This window comes from Cyanistes caeruleus, chromosome 26 (assembly GCF_971803275.1).
Source record: "Cyanistes caeruleus chromosome 26, bCyaCae1.hap1.1, whole genome shotgun sequence".
Taxonomy (NCBI): domain Eukaryota; kingdom Metazoa; phylum Chordata; class Aves; order Passeriformes; family Paridae; genus Cyanistes; species Cyanistes caeruleus.
The window spans coordinates 4,856,379-4,869,418 of record NC_141726.1 but is presented as its reverse complement, the minus strand read 5'-3'; the positions used below and the strand labels follow the sequence as shown (position 1 = coordinate 4,869,418).

General features: G+C 61.3%; 1 protein-coding gene across 1 annotated transcript; it reads right to left on the bottom strand.

The window, feature by feature from the left end:
• On the bottom strand, nt 1-9,784 carry MFSD2A (MFSD2 lysolipid transporter A, lysophospholipid). Its single transcript, XM_086863300.1, has 14 exons — nt 9,697-9,784; nt 9,485-9,607; nt 8,866-8,990; nt 5,064-5,187; nt 4,836-4,914; nt 3,716-3,888; nt 3,547-3,637; nt 2,963-3,084; nt 2,666-2,749; nt 1,936-2,019; nt 1,575-1,687; nt 1,273-1,416; nt 915-1,091; nt 1-592 (listed from the first exon to the last, which is right to left on the bottom strand). The coding sequence occupies exons 1-14, from the start codon at nt 9,772-9,774 to the stop codon at nt 535-537; spliced, it is 1,575 nt and encodes a 524-aa protein (XP_086719426.1). The 5' UTR covers nt 9,775-9,784; the 3' UTR covers nt 1-534.
• Nucleotides 9,785-13,040: the final 3,256 nt, after the last annotated feature.

Below are 13,040 nucleotides of genomic sequence, written 5' to 3'. Positions count from 1 at the left end.
TGCCGACTTCCCCCACTTTTATGTAAATTAATATTAACAGGTCCTCGGGTTTGGGTTCTGTACAGATATATACAAACAGGAAACAGCTCCATATTTACATCATTAAGTTAATTAGGCTATGTAAAAAAAAAAAAAAAAAAGAACAGCTCCCACATTAGTGCCCTGTGTAGAGACAGCAGAGGTGAGCTCACGTCCTGGGCACACTGACAGTGTAATGTACACTAACGATCACCCCCAGGCAGGGCACTGGGCACGGCTGTTCCAGGCAAAACCATCCCAAATCTGGCCTTCCCTGCCCTCCAGAGCCCGGCAGGGAGAGTGTTTGTCTTCGGTGAGGCACCACCATGTGTGTAATGTACACTACCAGCGCTCTGTGGGCCCCGTGCAAGGCACAGGACGGGCACAGATCCCGAGTTCCAGGCAGTGGATGCTCCACACGGCTCCTCCAGCACCTCCAGTGGCACCAGGCTGGGCCAGCCCGGAGGGGATGAGTCCTTGGGGAGCCCCAGCGTGGGCAGACAGACCCAGCCCGGCTCACACGATGCTGGCCAGTTCTGTGTTGTCCGACTCCGAGCTGCTGTTGCTCTCCTCCCTGGGGGAAAGGGTTGGCAATGAGGCATGGATTGAGCCATAGGTCTCCATCCCAGTAATATCTGCCTTGGGGTACAGGAGGCTCCAGAGGGACGTCAGCACCTCGTGCAGCCCCCACAGGAGTTTGGGCTGGCAGCTGGGGCGGGTTCCTGATCTCCCAACACTTCACACCATCCCTTTGGAAGCTGGGATTGGGAAAACAAGGCAGCCCATCCCTCACGCCACCTCCCACGGGTCCTGGAAGATTCCTGGACAAGTCACAGTGTGTCCCAACCCGTCTGGTCCTGCCCCCACACACACACACCCCCCCACACGCCTGACACCTTAAATCCTGCAGGGCTTTCTTGTTTTTCTTCCGCTTCTCCTCGTCGATGGGATACAGCTTGAAGAGCAGCAGGCTCAGCAGGATCAGCCCCACGGGAACAGCAGACACCAACATCTTCAGGGTGAAGTTCACCTGGCCAGGCTGGGAACAGCCCCGGGTCTGGTACCCCGCAAAACTGTGGGCAGAAAGGAAAAGAGGGTTTGTCAGGCAAAGGAAAAAGGGTTTGCAGGAGCTGAGCTGCTCCCTGTGGGGAGAGCTTTGGAGCCACAAGTGCATTTAGACCCCATCAGCTCCCTCCCAGAGCTTGGGGAGTTCCCTGTCCCTGCCCTCCCCTCAGCTCCCACGCAGGAACTCACTCCAGGCTGAGCGTGGAGATGCCCAGGGAGACCCCAGCAGTGAACTTGGTGAAGAAGACATAGAAGGAGAAGAAGATGGCCTCATGGCCGTGGGAGCTGGGGTGCTGCAGCTTGAAGTCATCGATGACATCTGGCAGCATGGACCTGTGCAGAGAGAGGGACGGTGACCACCAGGACTGAGACAGCAAAGCACCTCCTCTGTGCTGAGAGCAGAGCCCCACCTGGGGCTGAAGGCACTGCCAAAAAACCCTTCTGAGGGTTTTTAACCTCAGAAAGCCCCTTGCCCAGCCCCTCACACTCACCAGGGCAGGAGGAAGGCGGCTGCCACGCTGATCCCGGCGGCGACGGCCACGACGTAGGTGACAAAGAGGTTACTGTCCAGGACAACCACCATGATGAGGAAGGGGATGGCAGACTGCAGAGGGACAGGTTGGCATCAGCAGGGCCTGGCCCAGACCCCCCTGGCTTTTCCCAGCCCTTCAGCTGTGGGGACAGCCAGGGGTGCAGTGTCCCCCTCCCTGGGCCCCAGGACAGCACAAACAGCAGGAGGAGGGACAGGCACCAAATTGTCATCAGCAGCAGCCCCTGCCCAGCTCTGTGCTCTTCTGGGGGAGCTCTGCTCATCCCGTGTGGCGAAGAGCCCACGCCTGAGGGGACACTCACGGAGATGCCCACGTAGACAGCTGTCTTCTTCCCAAAATGGGTCAGGAACCACTGCCAGAAGGGAATGGTCAAGGTGGCCGAGAGCTGTGGGAAGAGAAGGGTCATGGTTGGCTCCTCTCTACGGGAAAGGCCCATCCCAGCAAGGACCAGCTCCTGGCACGGCCTCCTCCCATCCCAAATTCCAGCACCTGCGATTTCCACACGCTCCTGGGGCTGGCACAAAGCCACAAGAGGTGTGTGGGGCCACCTCCTGCCCCAGTGCACAGCCCTGGCAGCGCACCTGTCCCGACAGAGCGAGGATCTGACTCGATCCTCGGTGCTGGTCTTGTCACCCGCGCACAGCGTGGCCCTGCGGCCACCTTGGGCCCTTCCACCCCGCTGAGGAGAGAACAGGAATGAGGCAAGCTGGAAAGAGCTCCCAAGGAGCTGTTTTGCTCCATGTTCCTGGCAGTAAACACTGAGATCCTTTTCTCAAAGCGGGGATGGGAGGGAGACAAGTGGCAGGATTTGGACAAAAGGCCCCCATGGCTCCTGGTCTCCCCCGTCTGTGGCCTTGTTCACACAGGAACAAAGGCCCCGCTGTTCCTGCCAACCCGGCCCTTGCAGGACATTTGGCAGCTGCTTCTCCTTGCCCTGCTCCCAGGGCACCTCTGATCAGTGTCCCTGTGTCCCTGTCCCTCCCCTCAGCCCCTGGAGCCCATGCCAGCCCCCAGGACGGGGCCGTACCCACCATGATGGCCAGGAGGATGTTCTGGAACTCGTTGCGGAATCCCAGGGTGTAGGTGCAGAAGAGGGCGAAGTTTCCCTCCAGCAGCTGTGGAAAAGGCAGCCAGGGGTCAGGGGGGACACGTCTGTCCTCACAGAGCTCAGGCAGGGGAAGAAAGCGGCTATTCACCGAGGGCAGGAGGCCACATCCTCCTCCCTCCGCCCGGGGCAGCTCCGGTTCATCCATCACGTGCTCCCAGCCCTGGGATTGTCCCCACAGCCACCCCCACGCTGCTCCCTGTCCCCAGCACCTCCAGCTCACCATGAAGGCCAGCGAGGTGAAGAGGAAGCCGGCGATGAGCCTGATGTAGGGCCCGTGGTTCATCACCAGCTTCAGCCCCTGGAAGAAGGATACAGGCTCGTCCGACTGCAGCTCGGAGGACTCTGGGGAGCAGAGATCAGCCCAGGGTTAGATCCCCCCCAAAACAGCACCCATGGGTGCCCCATCCTGCCCCCCACAACCCCTGCCCACCCACAGCAGCCCAGCCCAAGGGAGTCAGAGCAAGCCCTGCCCTCAGCCGGGGTCCCCCAGCCCCACGGATTCCCCCAGGATGAGCAGGGAGAGGGAAGGACAGAAGTTTGGATATCACGTCCTCCCCTGGGATGCCCTGGCTGGCACTGCCAGCCTTGGCCAGGCAGAAATGGGTGAGATAAAGGTTATCTAACAGCCCCCAGAGTGCTCTGCTCTCCTGCCCTTCTGCAGCACCTCCCCAGACCCAGAGCTCAGCTCCACCTGCCCTCTCCTCAGGGAGACCCCACAAACGAGGGGCCAAAACCTCGGCCAGACCCCTGGAGAGGGAGGAACAGCAGCGTTTCCACAAGAAATTCCAAACATTCCAGCCTCACCTCTCCTCTCCCTCACGCCCAGCAGCAGGATGAGGGCACAGAGGATGTAGAGCCCCCCGATGACCCCCGCAGCGATCATGTAGGCGTTTCTCTGCGCAAGAGAGGGAGCAGCAGTCAGGGAAGGGGCTCATCCCGGGATCAAGGCTGCCCCGGGGGATCCCCAGCTCACCGTGTCCGTGAGCGACGCCGTGTCGTGGGTCGTGTTCAGCTCCTCCATGGCCACCGAGGAGTTGGGCAAGCCGAAGAAGAAGGGGCTCCCGATGCAGGGGGTGTCCACCTTGCCGACGATCTGGCCTTGGATGGCGGTGCCCAGCACGGTGCCCAGCACCTCCACGGTCATACCTGGAGGGAGAGGCCAGCAGGAATGAGCCCTTGGCCACAGCAGAGCATCCCCAGAGCTGGGATTCAGCGCCCTTCCCAGGGAGAAATGAGCCAGCCCAGCTGTGCTTCCCTCCAAATCCCCAAGGGATAAAGGGAAATGGGAAGGGGGGAAAAGGGAAAGGGGAAAAAGGGAAAAGGGAAGGGGGAAAAAGGGAAAAGGGAAGGGGGAAAAAGGGAAAAGGGAAGGGGGAAAAAGGGAAAAGGGAAGGGGGAAAAAGGGAAAAGGGAAGGGGGAAAAAGGGAAAAGGGAAGGGGGGAAAAAGGGAAAAGGGAAGGGGGGAAAAAGGGAAAAGGGAAGGGGGGAAAAAGGGAAAAGGGAAGGGGGGAAAAGGGAAAAGGGAAGGGGGGAAAAAGGGAAAAGGAAGGGGGGAAAAAGGGAAAAAGGAAGGGGGGAAAAAGGGGGAAAAGGGAAAAGGGAAACGAGGGAAAAGGGAAATGGGGAAAAGGGGAAAAGGGAAGGGGGAAAAGGGAAAAGGGAAACGAGGGAAAAGGGAAATGGGGAAAAGGGGAAATGGGAAGAGGGGAAAAGGGGGAAAAGGGAAACGGGGGAAAAGGGGGAAAAGGGAAACGGGGGAAAAGGGGGAAAAGGGAAACGGGGGAAAAGGGGGAAAGGGAAGGGGGAAAAAGGGAAAAGGGAAGGGGGAAAAAGGGAAAAGGGAAGGGGGAAAAAGGGAAAAGGGAAGGGGGAAAAAGGGAAAAGGGAAGGGGGAAAAAGGGAAAAGGGAAGGGGGGGAAAAGGGAAAAGGGAAGGGGGGAAAAGGGAAAAGGGAAGGGGGGGAAAAGGGAAATGGGAAGGGGGGGAAAAGGGAAATGGGAAGGGGGGAAAAGGGAAATGGGAAGGGGGGGAAAAGGGAAATGGGAAGGGGGGGAAAGGGAGAAAAGAGAAAAGGGAAGGGGGGGGCTCTTACGGTAGGCAGTGGCCGAGTCCCGCTCGCTCTGCTCCCTGCTGATGAACATGGTCAGGGCTGAGTAAGGCACATGGAAGCACTGCAATGGCACAAGGAGAAGTGGTTCAGGGAGGGTGGAACAGCCCTGGGGAGCTGGGGCAGGGTGGTTTCTGCCCCTCTGTGCAGCTCAGCAAGGGGCAGGCAGGGATTGGCAGCCTCCATCCCAGGTGTGAGCAGAGCCTGACTCACCGTCACGAGGGTCTGGAAGGCACAGTAGAAGACAAGATACCACATCACTTGTCCTTTGGAGATGTCTGGCACAAACCAGATGAGGAAGTAGGAGATGATGGCAAAAGGGGTGGAGAACATGATCCTTTGAGAGAACAAAAATGTCAGCCTGACCAGCCCAGCTCTCCCTGCTTCCACACATCCCGTGGGGCTCAGGCATCTGATCTGGGGGCTCCTGAGCTGCTCCAGGGTGATCCAAACCACGCTGGAGGCAGCAGCTCAGGTCTCTCAGGGTTGGAAGAGCTGACTCAGTATTCCAGAGAAGAGCTTTCCTTGCACTAACAGAGGTGTCTCCTTCCACAGAAGGGATTGATCTGCTCCTGCCTTGGCTTCCACCCCCAGCCCCGACCTCTCCCCCAGGCAGCACTGCTGTGTTCAGCAGGATGCAATCACCTCCCTCATGCTGGCAAGGGCTGGGGAGCAGCTGGGGAACAGCCAGGCAGTTCAGCCCTGCTCCCCAGCAGCCAAAAACCTCTCACCAGCTTGGCTTTGCTGCCAAGGCCCCCCAAGCCCTGCTCCTGGGGTCAGCCCTGCTCTCTGAGAGGCTGGCTCCTTCCTCCACCTCTGCCCAGCCCTCCTGAGCTGTGGGAGCAGGGACACGGGATGCAAAACACAACAGAGGATCAGAGGGGACTGCTCAAGTGCTGGGCCTTGGCAGGAATTCCCGCAGGATCTGCCAGCAAGGGCATCTGCCCAATTCATGCAGCGCATCTCAAAACCCCTGTGCTGCTGCAGGACAGCCGGGGCACAGCTCTGCCCTGCACGGGCACCTGGGGACACCCAGGGACACCACAGGCACCTGGGGACACCCAGGGACACCACAGGCACCTGGGGACACCACAGGCACCCCACGGGCACCCAGGGACACCACGGGCACCCAGGGACACCCAGGGACACCACGGGCACCTGGGGACACCACGGGCACCCCACGGGCACCCAGGGACACCACAGACACCCAGGGACCCCCATTAACCACGGGCACCCAGGGACACCATGGGCACACCACAGGCACCCAGGGACACCACAGGCACCCAGGGGACACACCATGGGCACCCAGGGGACCCCATCACCCAGGGGCACCACGGGCACACCATGGACACCATGGGCATCCAGGGACACCATGGGCACACCACAGGCACCCAGGGCCCCCCATCACCCAGGGGTACCCAGGGACACCATGGGCACCCAGGGGACACCACAGGCACCCCACAGGCACCCAGGGACACCCCACAAGCACCCAGGGGCCCCCATCACCTAGGGGTACCCAGGGACACACCACGGGCACCCAGGGACACCCAGGGCCATCATGGGCACCCAGGGCCCCCCATCACCCAGGGGCACCCAGGGACACACCACAGGCACCCAGGGCCATCATGGGCACCCCACAGGCACCCAGGGCCACCCAGGGCCATCATGGGCACCCAGGGCCCCCATCACCCAGGGGATCAGGGGAGAAGGACGGAGTGAAGCGAGCCAGGTGTTGATCTTAAACCCACATCTAAGAGATGGATTTTTCTGGGGGATTTGCGAGCACCTTGCCCTCCACAAACCCCAGGACAGAGGCCCTGGAGCGAGTCCAGCAGAACTGGACACGGGACAGAGCCACTCATGGCCAGGGTACAGCGCGATCTTTCCGTCCGGGCTGACGTACAGGACGCAAAGCTTCAATTTAAAGCTGGGGAGGGAGCGGGGAGAGAAACAGAAACTCCGTGGATGGAGAGCAGCGACAGAGGCTGCACAGGACACAACACATGCACATTCCTCCTCGCCCACGTCACCCCGTTGGGGAAGGAGAGGGGGAGGAAAGCTCCAGCCCCTCCTCGCTGCCGCTTATCTGCGCTCACATACGCGGAGCCAAGAGAAACGCGGAGCCAAACGTTGAATGAAATCACCAGAGCGGCGTCACGCTCGGCATCGCATGAGCGTCAGATGTGCCAATTCCCCCCCAGCACCGGGCAGCTGAGCCCCGGCCAGGGCTGACCACAGCTCCTGGCAGGCTGAGGAGTGACTGAGAGTAACCCCTGACCCGGGGAGAGGTGATGAAGGCGCTCGGAGGCGGCTGCTGTGACGTGCCCCGGCGCTCATTGGCCCTGCTCGGTGGTGTGTTCTCTTTGTGCAGCTCTCACACCCCTTCCCGGCCAGCTTCAACTGTCTGCTGCCCCCCAGACCAGGTCACAGCCAGGGGTTTCTCAGTCACCTCAAGGAAAAGTTTAGTCAGGGAGAAGTTCATGGTGGTCAAGGAAATGGGGATCCCAGCTCAGAGCTGGGGGCAGTGACGTCCACGAGGCTGGGGAAGAGGAGGAAGCAGCCAGCAGATGAGGTGGTGGAAGGAAACGCGCCAAAAAAAGTGCTTGAAAGAAAGAGAACTGAAAGGAGAGAGGTGGTGGCCCTGAGGGAAGGTGTCCTCTCCCTTCTAAGGAACTGGAACAGCCACAAGCTTTGAGCTGGAGCCAGCTGGGCTTGGTCCCACGGATCAGCCCCTTCAGAGCCCGGCAATAAACCCTCACACACGGCGGGGTCACCTCGCAGGTGCTGAGGGTTGGGGTCAAGCAGCAGCCTTGAGACCACCCCAGCGCCTGCAGCTCCTGGCTTCGCACGCAGGGAAACTGAGGCAGCGCCAGCGGCTCCGCAGCCACGGCGGCACCGCCAGCCTGGGGCTGCTCAGCCCCGCAGAGCCAGAAAAACCTGGGTTTAAGAGGTTTAAAATCAGCCTGACTCCATCCAAATTGGGCTCAGCGGGCAGCCCTTGAGCCGCGCACAATAGCAGCGAGCCCCGGCTGCCCCGGCGCTGCTGAGGGGCCCAGCGCAAGCCAAGAGCTCTGGCTAATTTTAACAGAGCAGGAGGAATGCGGCCACTTCAGTCCCACCCCCTGCCTCGAGATTAGGGCGAGCAGAACCATGCGTGGCTCTCCCACACAGCCCTGCCGCACGCCCCGCTAATCTCCGGACCCCAGACCCTGCTGCAGGCTGGGAGAAGCTATTTCAGGCCACGTGTGTGGAGCCCGCCTTCAACAACCGCCTGCTGCTGCCCAGAGCTATTCCAGGAAAGGCAGGAAGCAGAGGGTATAATCTGTGGGGGAAAGCACTGCGTCCCTCCAGCTCCACTCTCCCCCCAGAGCCCACCCTCGCCGTATTTCTGCCATCCCACAGGCGCACCAGGTTATTTTGGCCACCCTGTCCCCACTCAGGCATTAATGCTCCGCATCCCGTGCAGGAACAGGTGTTCAGGGATGCCCTAAGCCTGCTCTGGGTGCAGGCATGAGCAGTTTGGGGGTTCACAAAGCCCATCCCATCTGCTCCTTCAGCCCCAGGAGCACCCACGTGCAGACACCCAGGTCTGTGACAGCTGTTTCCCTGCCATGGGAGCACCCTCGTGACTGTCAGCCGGCACTTCCACCGCCACTCACCGGCCACACACACCCTCAGCCCTTGTCCCTGTGCTGCTGCCACCCTCCCAGGGCCCTGCAGCCACGGCAGGGACAAAGTCCAGCACGGTGGCAAGGACATCAGAGCTTGCAGGTGCAGTGACATTGAGGTCAGCCAGGTTCAGCTCGGGACCGGCCAGAGAAACTGGCACAAACTCGAGGCCACCCAGCTGTTGGTGGCACCTGGGGCTTTTTGGAGCTCTTGGCACCTCACCTGGGTGAGCCAGGGCGTCAGCACGTCCTGCCCTGCACGCCTCATGCCAGGGGATACCCAAAGCTGACTGGAAGAGCTGTGACACATCAGGAAGGGAATGCAGGCTGCTGGCAGCAGCTCTTACCAGGGCATCAGGCGGCCGAAGCGGGTCCAGGAGGTTTTGCTGATGAAGAAGCCCACCATGGGGTCTGTGATGGCGTCCCACACTCGTCCCACAAACAGGATGATGGAGGCATAGAAAGCGTCCACCTGCAGGAGGAGAAACTCGTGTCAGGATGTGCAAACCCCCAGCGCTCCCAGCTGCCCTTCCTGAGCCCCTCAGGACCACCCCAACCCCACCTACGGTGACCCCACAACCACCCGGGGGCGGCTCCTCCTTCAGAGGGATCTGAGGCTCCCGGCAGCTCCGAGCGCTGCCCCAGCACTCTCTTTCCACAGGGAATTCCCACATCTCGGAGCTCCCCAAGGGAACCCCCATCCTCTTCCTCCACGCTTTCCTTCCCCCCGTGTTTCACACCGCCCCGGAACGCTGCGGCTCTGCAGGTCCCGCGTCCCCCCAAAACAGCCACCAGGACCCCGCTTTGTCCCGTGGGCACCCCAAACGCGGAGCGGCCGCACGGTAACAACGCGCCCGGGACGGGCCCGGGGGACCCCGCATCACCGGGGGTCCGGGGGGGTCGCGGCACCGCCGAGCCCCGGGAGCTCCGGGAGCCCCGGCCAACCCCGCCCCAAGGCGGCCGTACCTGCGCCACGTCCAGCAGGTAAATCTGGAGGAAGAAGCCGAGGGCGCAGCCCGTGATCTGGTACGGAGCCCCCCCGACGGCGTAGCACAGCTTGCTGCACACCGACAGCCGCTCGCGGCTCTCCTGCAACCGGCACCGGCGTTAGCGAGCCCGGGAAGCGCCCCCCGCCCCGAGCCAGCCCGCTGCCCCCTCCGCGCGTCCCCGGTGCCCACCCTGCGGCGGTGCTGGCGGAGAGCGGGCGGCAGGAGCCCCCCGGCCCCGGCCGGCTCCGCGCCGCCGCCCCCGGCCATGCCGTGCGCGATGAATGGGCCGAGCCGCCGCCGCCCGCCCTTGTACCGGCCGAGCCCGCCCCGGGAGGAGCCGCCCCCAGCTGCCTCCTCCTCCTTCTCCTCCTCCTCCTCCTCCTCCTTTGCCCCGGCAGCGCTCCCCTCCCTGCGGCTCGCTGGGTTCGTCGCCTTCTCCTCTGTCCCACTTGAGCTCATCCGTCCATTCTCCCGCTCTTCATCCCTCAGCTCCATCCCTTCCCTCCATCCCAGCCCTTCATCCCTTCATCGCGGGGCGGTTTGGGTTGGAAGGGGCCTTGCAGCCCATGTCATGGCACCTCCCAGACAGGTTGCTCCGAGCCCCAGCCTCCCTGGCCTTGAGCACTTCCAGGGATGGAGCATCCAGCTCCTCTCTGGGCAGCCTCATGGTTAAAAACTTTACATCTCACCTAAACCTCCGCTCTTTCAGTTGAAACCATCACCCCTTGTCCTGTCCCACAACAGGCCCTGCTGGAAAGGATGCAGGGGACACTCGCAGTGTCCCCCTCCCTGGATGGACACACAGACATCGAACCCAGCCCCTCTCAGCCGTGCCAGCCGCTGTTTGCCCACCAGTGAGCACACACAGACCCGTGTCAGTGTCGTGTCACCCCAGTGACAGCCACCAGCTGCCCTTGGCTCAGGCCACCAGGGCTCAAAGATCACCCTGAGATGAGGCTGCAGAGCAGGGCTGGGCCAAGGGGGCCAGCGTGGCACCGGTGCCGTGCCCTGAGTGCCACTTGGAGCTGGGTGTGGGGATGGGAGCAGGCAGGACAGGGCCTGGGATGCAGCAGAACCTGAGGGATCAGCAGGCTGGGTGGCCCAGCAGCTCCAGGCACTCCCAGGTTTTGGGAGCACTGAGCTGGTGTCACCATTGACTCACAGTTTCTGGCCCCTTATACACCTGCAGTGGGTTCCCCTGTCACGGGGATGTGTCACAGAGATGCCACCCCCTCGGAATGTGGGTGTGGGGCTTCAGGGGGTCCAAATCACACAAAATACCTCTAAAGAAGCGAGGAGTCAGGTGTGGATAAAGACCTGCCTCAGTTTCCCTTTTCACATAGAGCACTTCTCACCAAGGGGCAGAGGGGACTCCTGTGGTGGCACTTGGCCGTGCTCTGGGGACCAGACCCCCACTGGGTGTGACCCCAGCACCATTACTCTGCTCCCTTTGTCCTGGGGGCTCCTCAGCTCCTGGGAATGCTTTTGACATTCCTGTCCTTGAGCAAAGGCTGAGGAGCTGCCTCTTGGACAAACACGGATTTAGGGGAACAAAGAGACAGCCTTTGAGGCAGAGATTGTGCAGGAACACCACAGATAGGTGAGCCCAGCCTTGCATATGAAGAGGAGAAGTAGACAGACCAGGATTTCCCTGGATTAGGAGGATTTTCTCCCCCAGATCTGCTATTGCACAATTTCCGGTGGGGGATTTGAGCCTTTCCTCCCGAGCAGATGCTCTGGGGGATCCTCACGGTGATAAAGGACCCGCCAAGGGCTGATCCCAGCGGGGATGTCCCTGCAGCAGCTCCTGCCAAGCCTGGGAACTCCAGGGACCCGCAGATGGCTGGGCTGGGCCACTCACAGGGCCACCGTTGTCACCAGAACGGCTTCAAGCACCCCTCTGACAGTGACACCACACCGGGGACCTCCACATCCCTCAGCTGGGGACACCAACGGGGCCTTTTTGGGGATGGCACCCAAATGCTGGCCCTGGGGACATGGAAGGACGGGGGTGCACGATGCCATCCCGCCTGCCACCCACACCTCCCGCTGTCACATCCGGCACAGCCTGCAGCAGGATCTGAGCAAGTGTGAGAGCAGCCGAAAGCAGACAGCCCTGCCAGGCTGGGCCAGCCCGGACAGGAAGGGTGGGCTTGGGGACAAACAGCAGCGAGGTGATCCCAGAGCTTTTGGGGGGGCGCAGATGGCACTGCCTGACACCGCAGAGCTTCTCCAGGGCTCAGGGCACCTCCTGCTGCCGGGCAGGGTGTGACAGCGGCAAAATGAGGGGAGGGAGGGAGGGACGGGCTGAGGAGGGCTGGAAGCAGCGGTGCATTTTCCTCTCCTTTTCTCTGCGCTCTCAGAGTGGGTGGCTATGGATGCTAGCTTTGGAGCAGGCTGCAGGCCCATGGCCTCTCAGTCCTGCCTGAGAAGCTAGCCTGGGAATTTCATAGGAGGATTTCAAAACAATCCTCAGAGACAGAAAACAACTGCCAGGTGTTGTTTGTCTGTCCTCTTGTTTTCCTTGCAGGAGAAAGCCAGGGGGTGGTGAGCCCCTGACCAATGATGGTAATGTAGCACTTTGCTAACTAATAAGAGTTTCCTTTCTGTACCTTCCACGTACCAGTCTATAAAACAAGCCTAAAGTAATAAACCAGAGGATTCTCGTGTTGTAACTCCCTTGAGAGTCCGTGTCGTTCTTTATCACCGTTCCCAATCGGAACAGGGGGCTGGGGCTGCTGTGACCCCGGGGCTGTGGGCTCTGTCCCCCTCCCTTCGGGCTGGGCAGCGTTCAGTGGTGGTGCTGCAGCCCAAAGGGGCTTGGCGTGGCATTTCTTGCAAACCTCCAGCCAACAGCTTCTCGGGGACAAAAGGGTCTCCCTGCGTGGCTGCTGCCCTGTGCTGCCCACCCCTTTCCTGTGTGGGACCCTGGGGACCGTGTCACAAGGCAGAGGGGGACGAGATGGAGCCAGGATGTGTTGGCACAGCCTCTGCTCCCTCCCTGAGCATCCAAGGCTCGCACGGGGATGGCAGAGCGGCTGGAGGGCTGCTGCTGCAGTGGGATGGGGACACCAAGAGGCAGAACCACAGCCGGGACACCCCCGCGACACCTGTCAGGCTCCGGGGGTGGCTGCCCACTGCCGGGAAAGCGCTCTGGGGTCTGCAGCTTCAAAGCCCAGCCCTGCTGGAGGTGGGGATCCAAAGGCCACAGACACGCAGAGCTGCCCTTGCATCATGTGCGGAGCAGTGGCAGCCACCAGGGCAGCTCCCGTGGGGCTGTGCCAGCGCTGGGGACACGCAGTGGCACTGCCTGGGGACCTGGGAAGGGAGGAGGGAGAGGAAGGAAAGGAAGGAAGGAGAGGAAGGAAGGAGAGGAAGGAGAGGAAGGAGAGGAAGGAGAGGAAGGAGAGGAAGGAGAGGAAGGAAGGAAGGAAGGAAGGAAGGAAGGAAGGAAGGAAGGAAGGAAGGAAGGAAGGAAGGAAGGAAGGAAGGAAGGAAGGAAGGAAGGAAGGAAGGAAGGAAGGAAGGAAGGA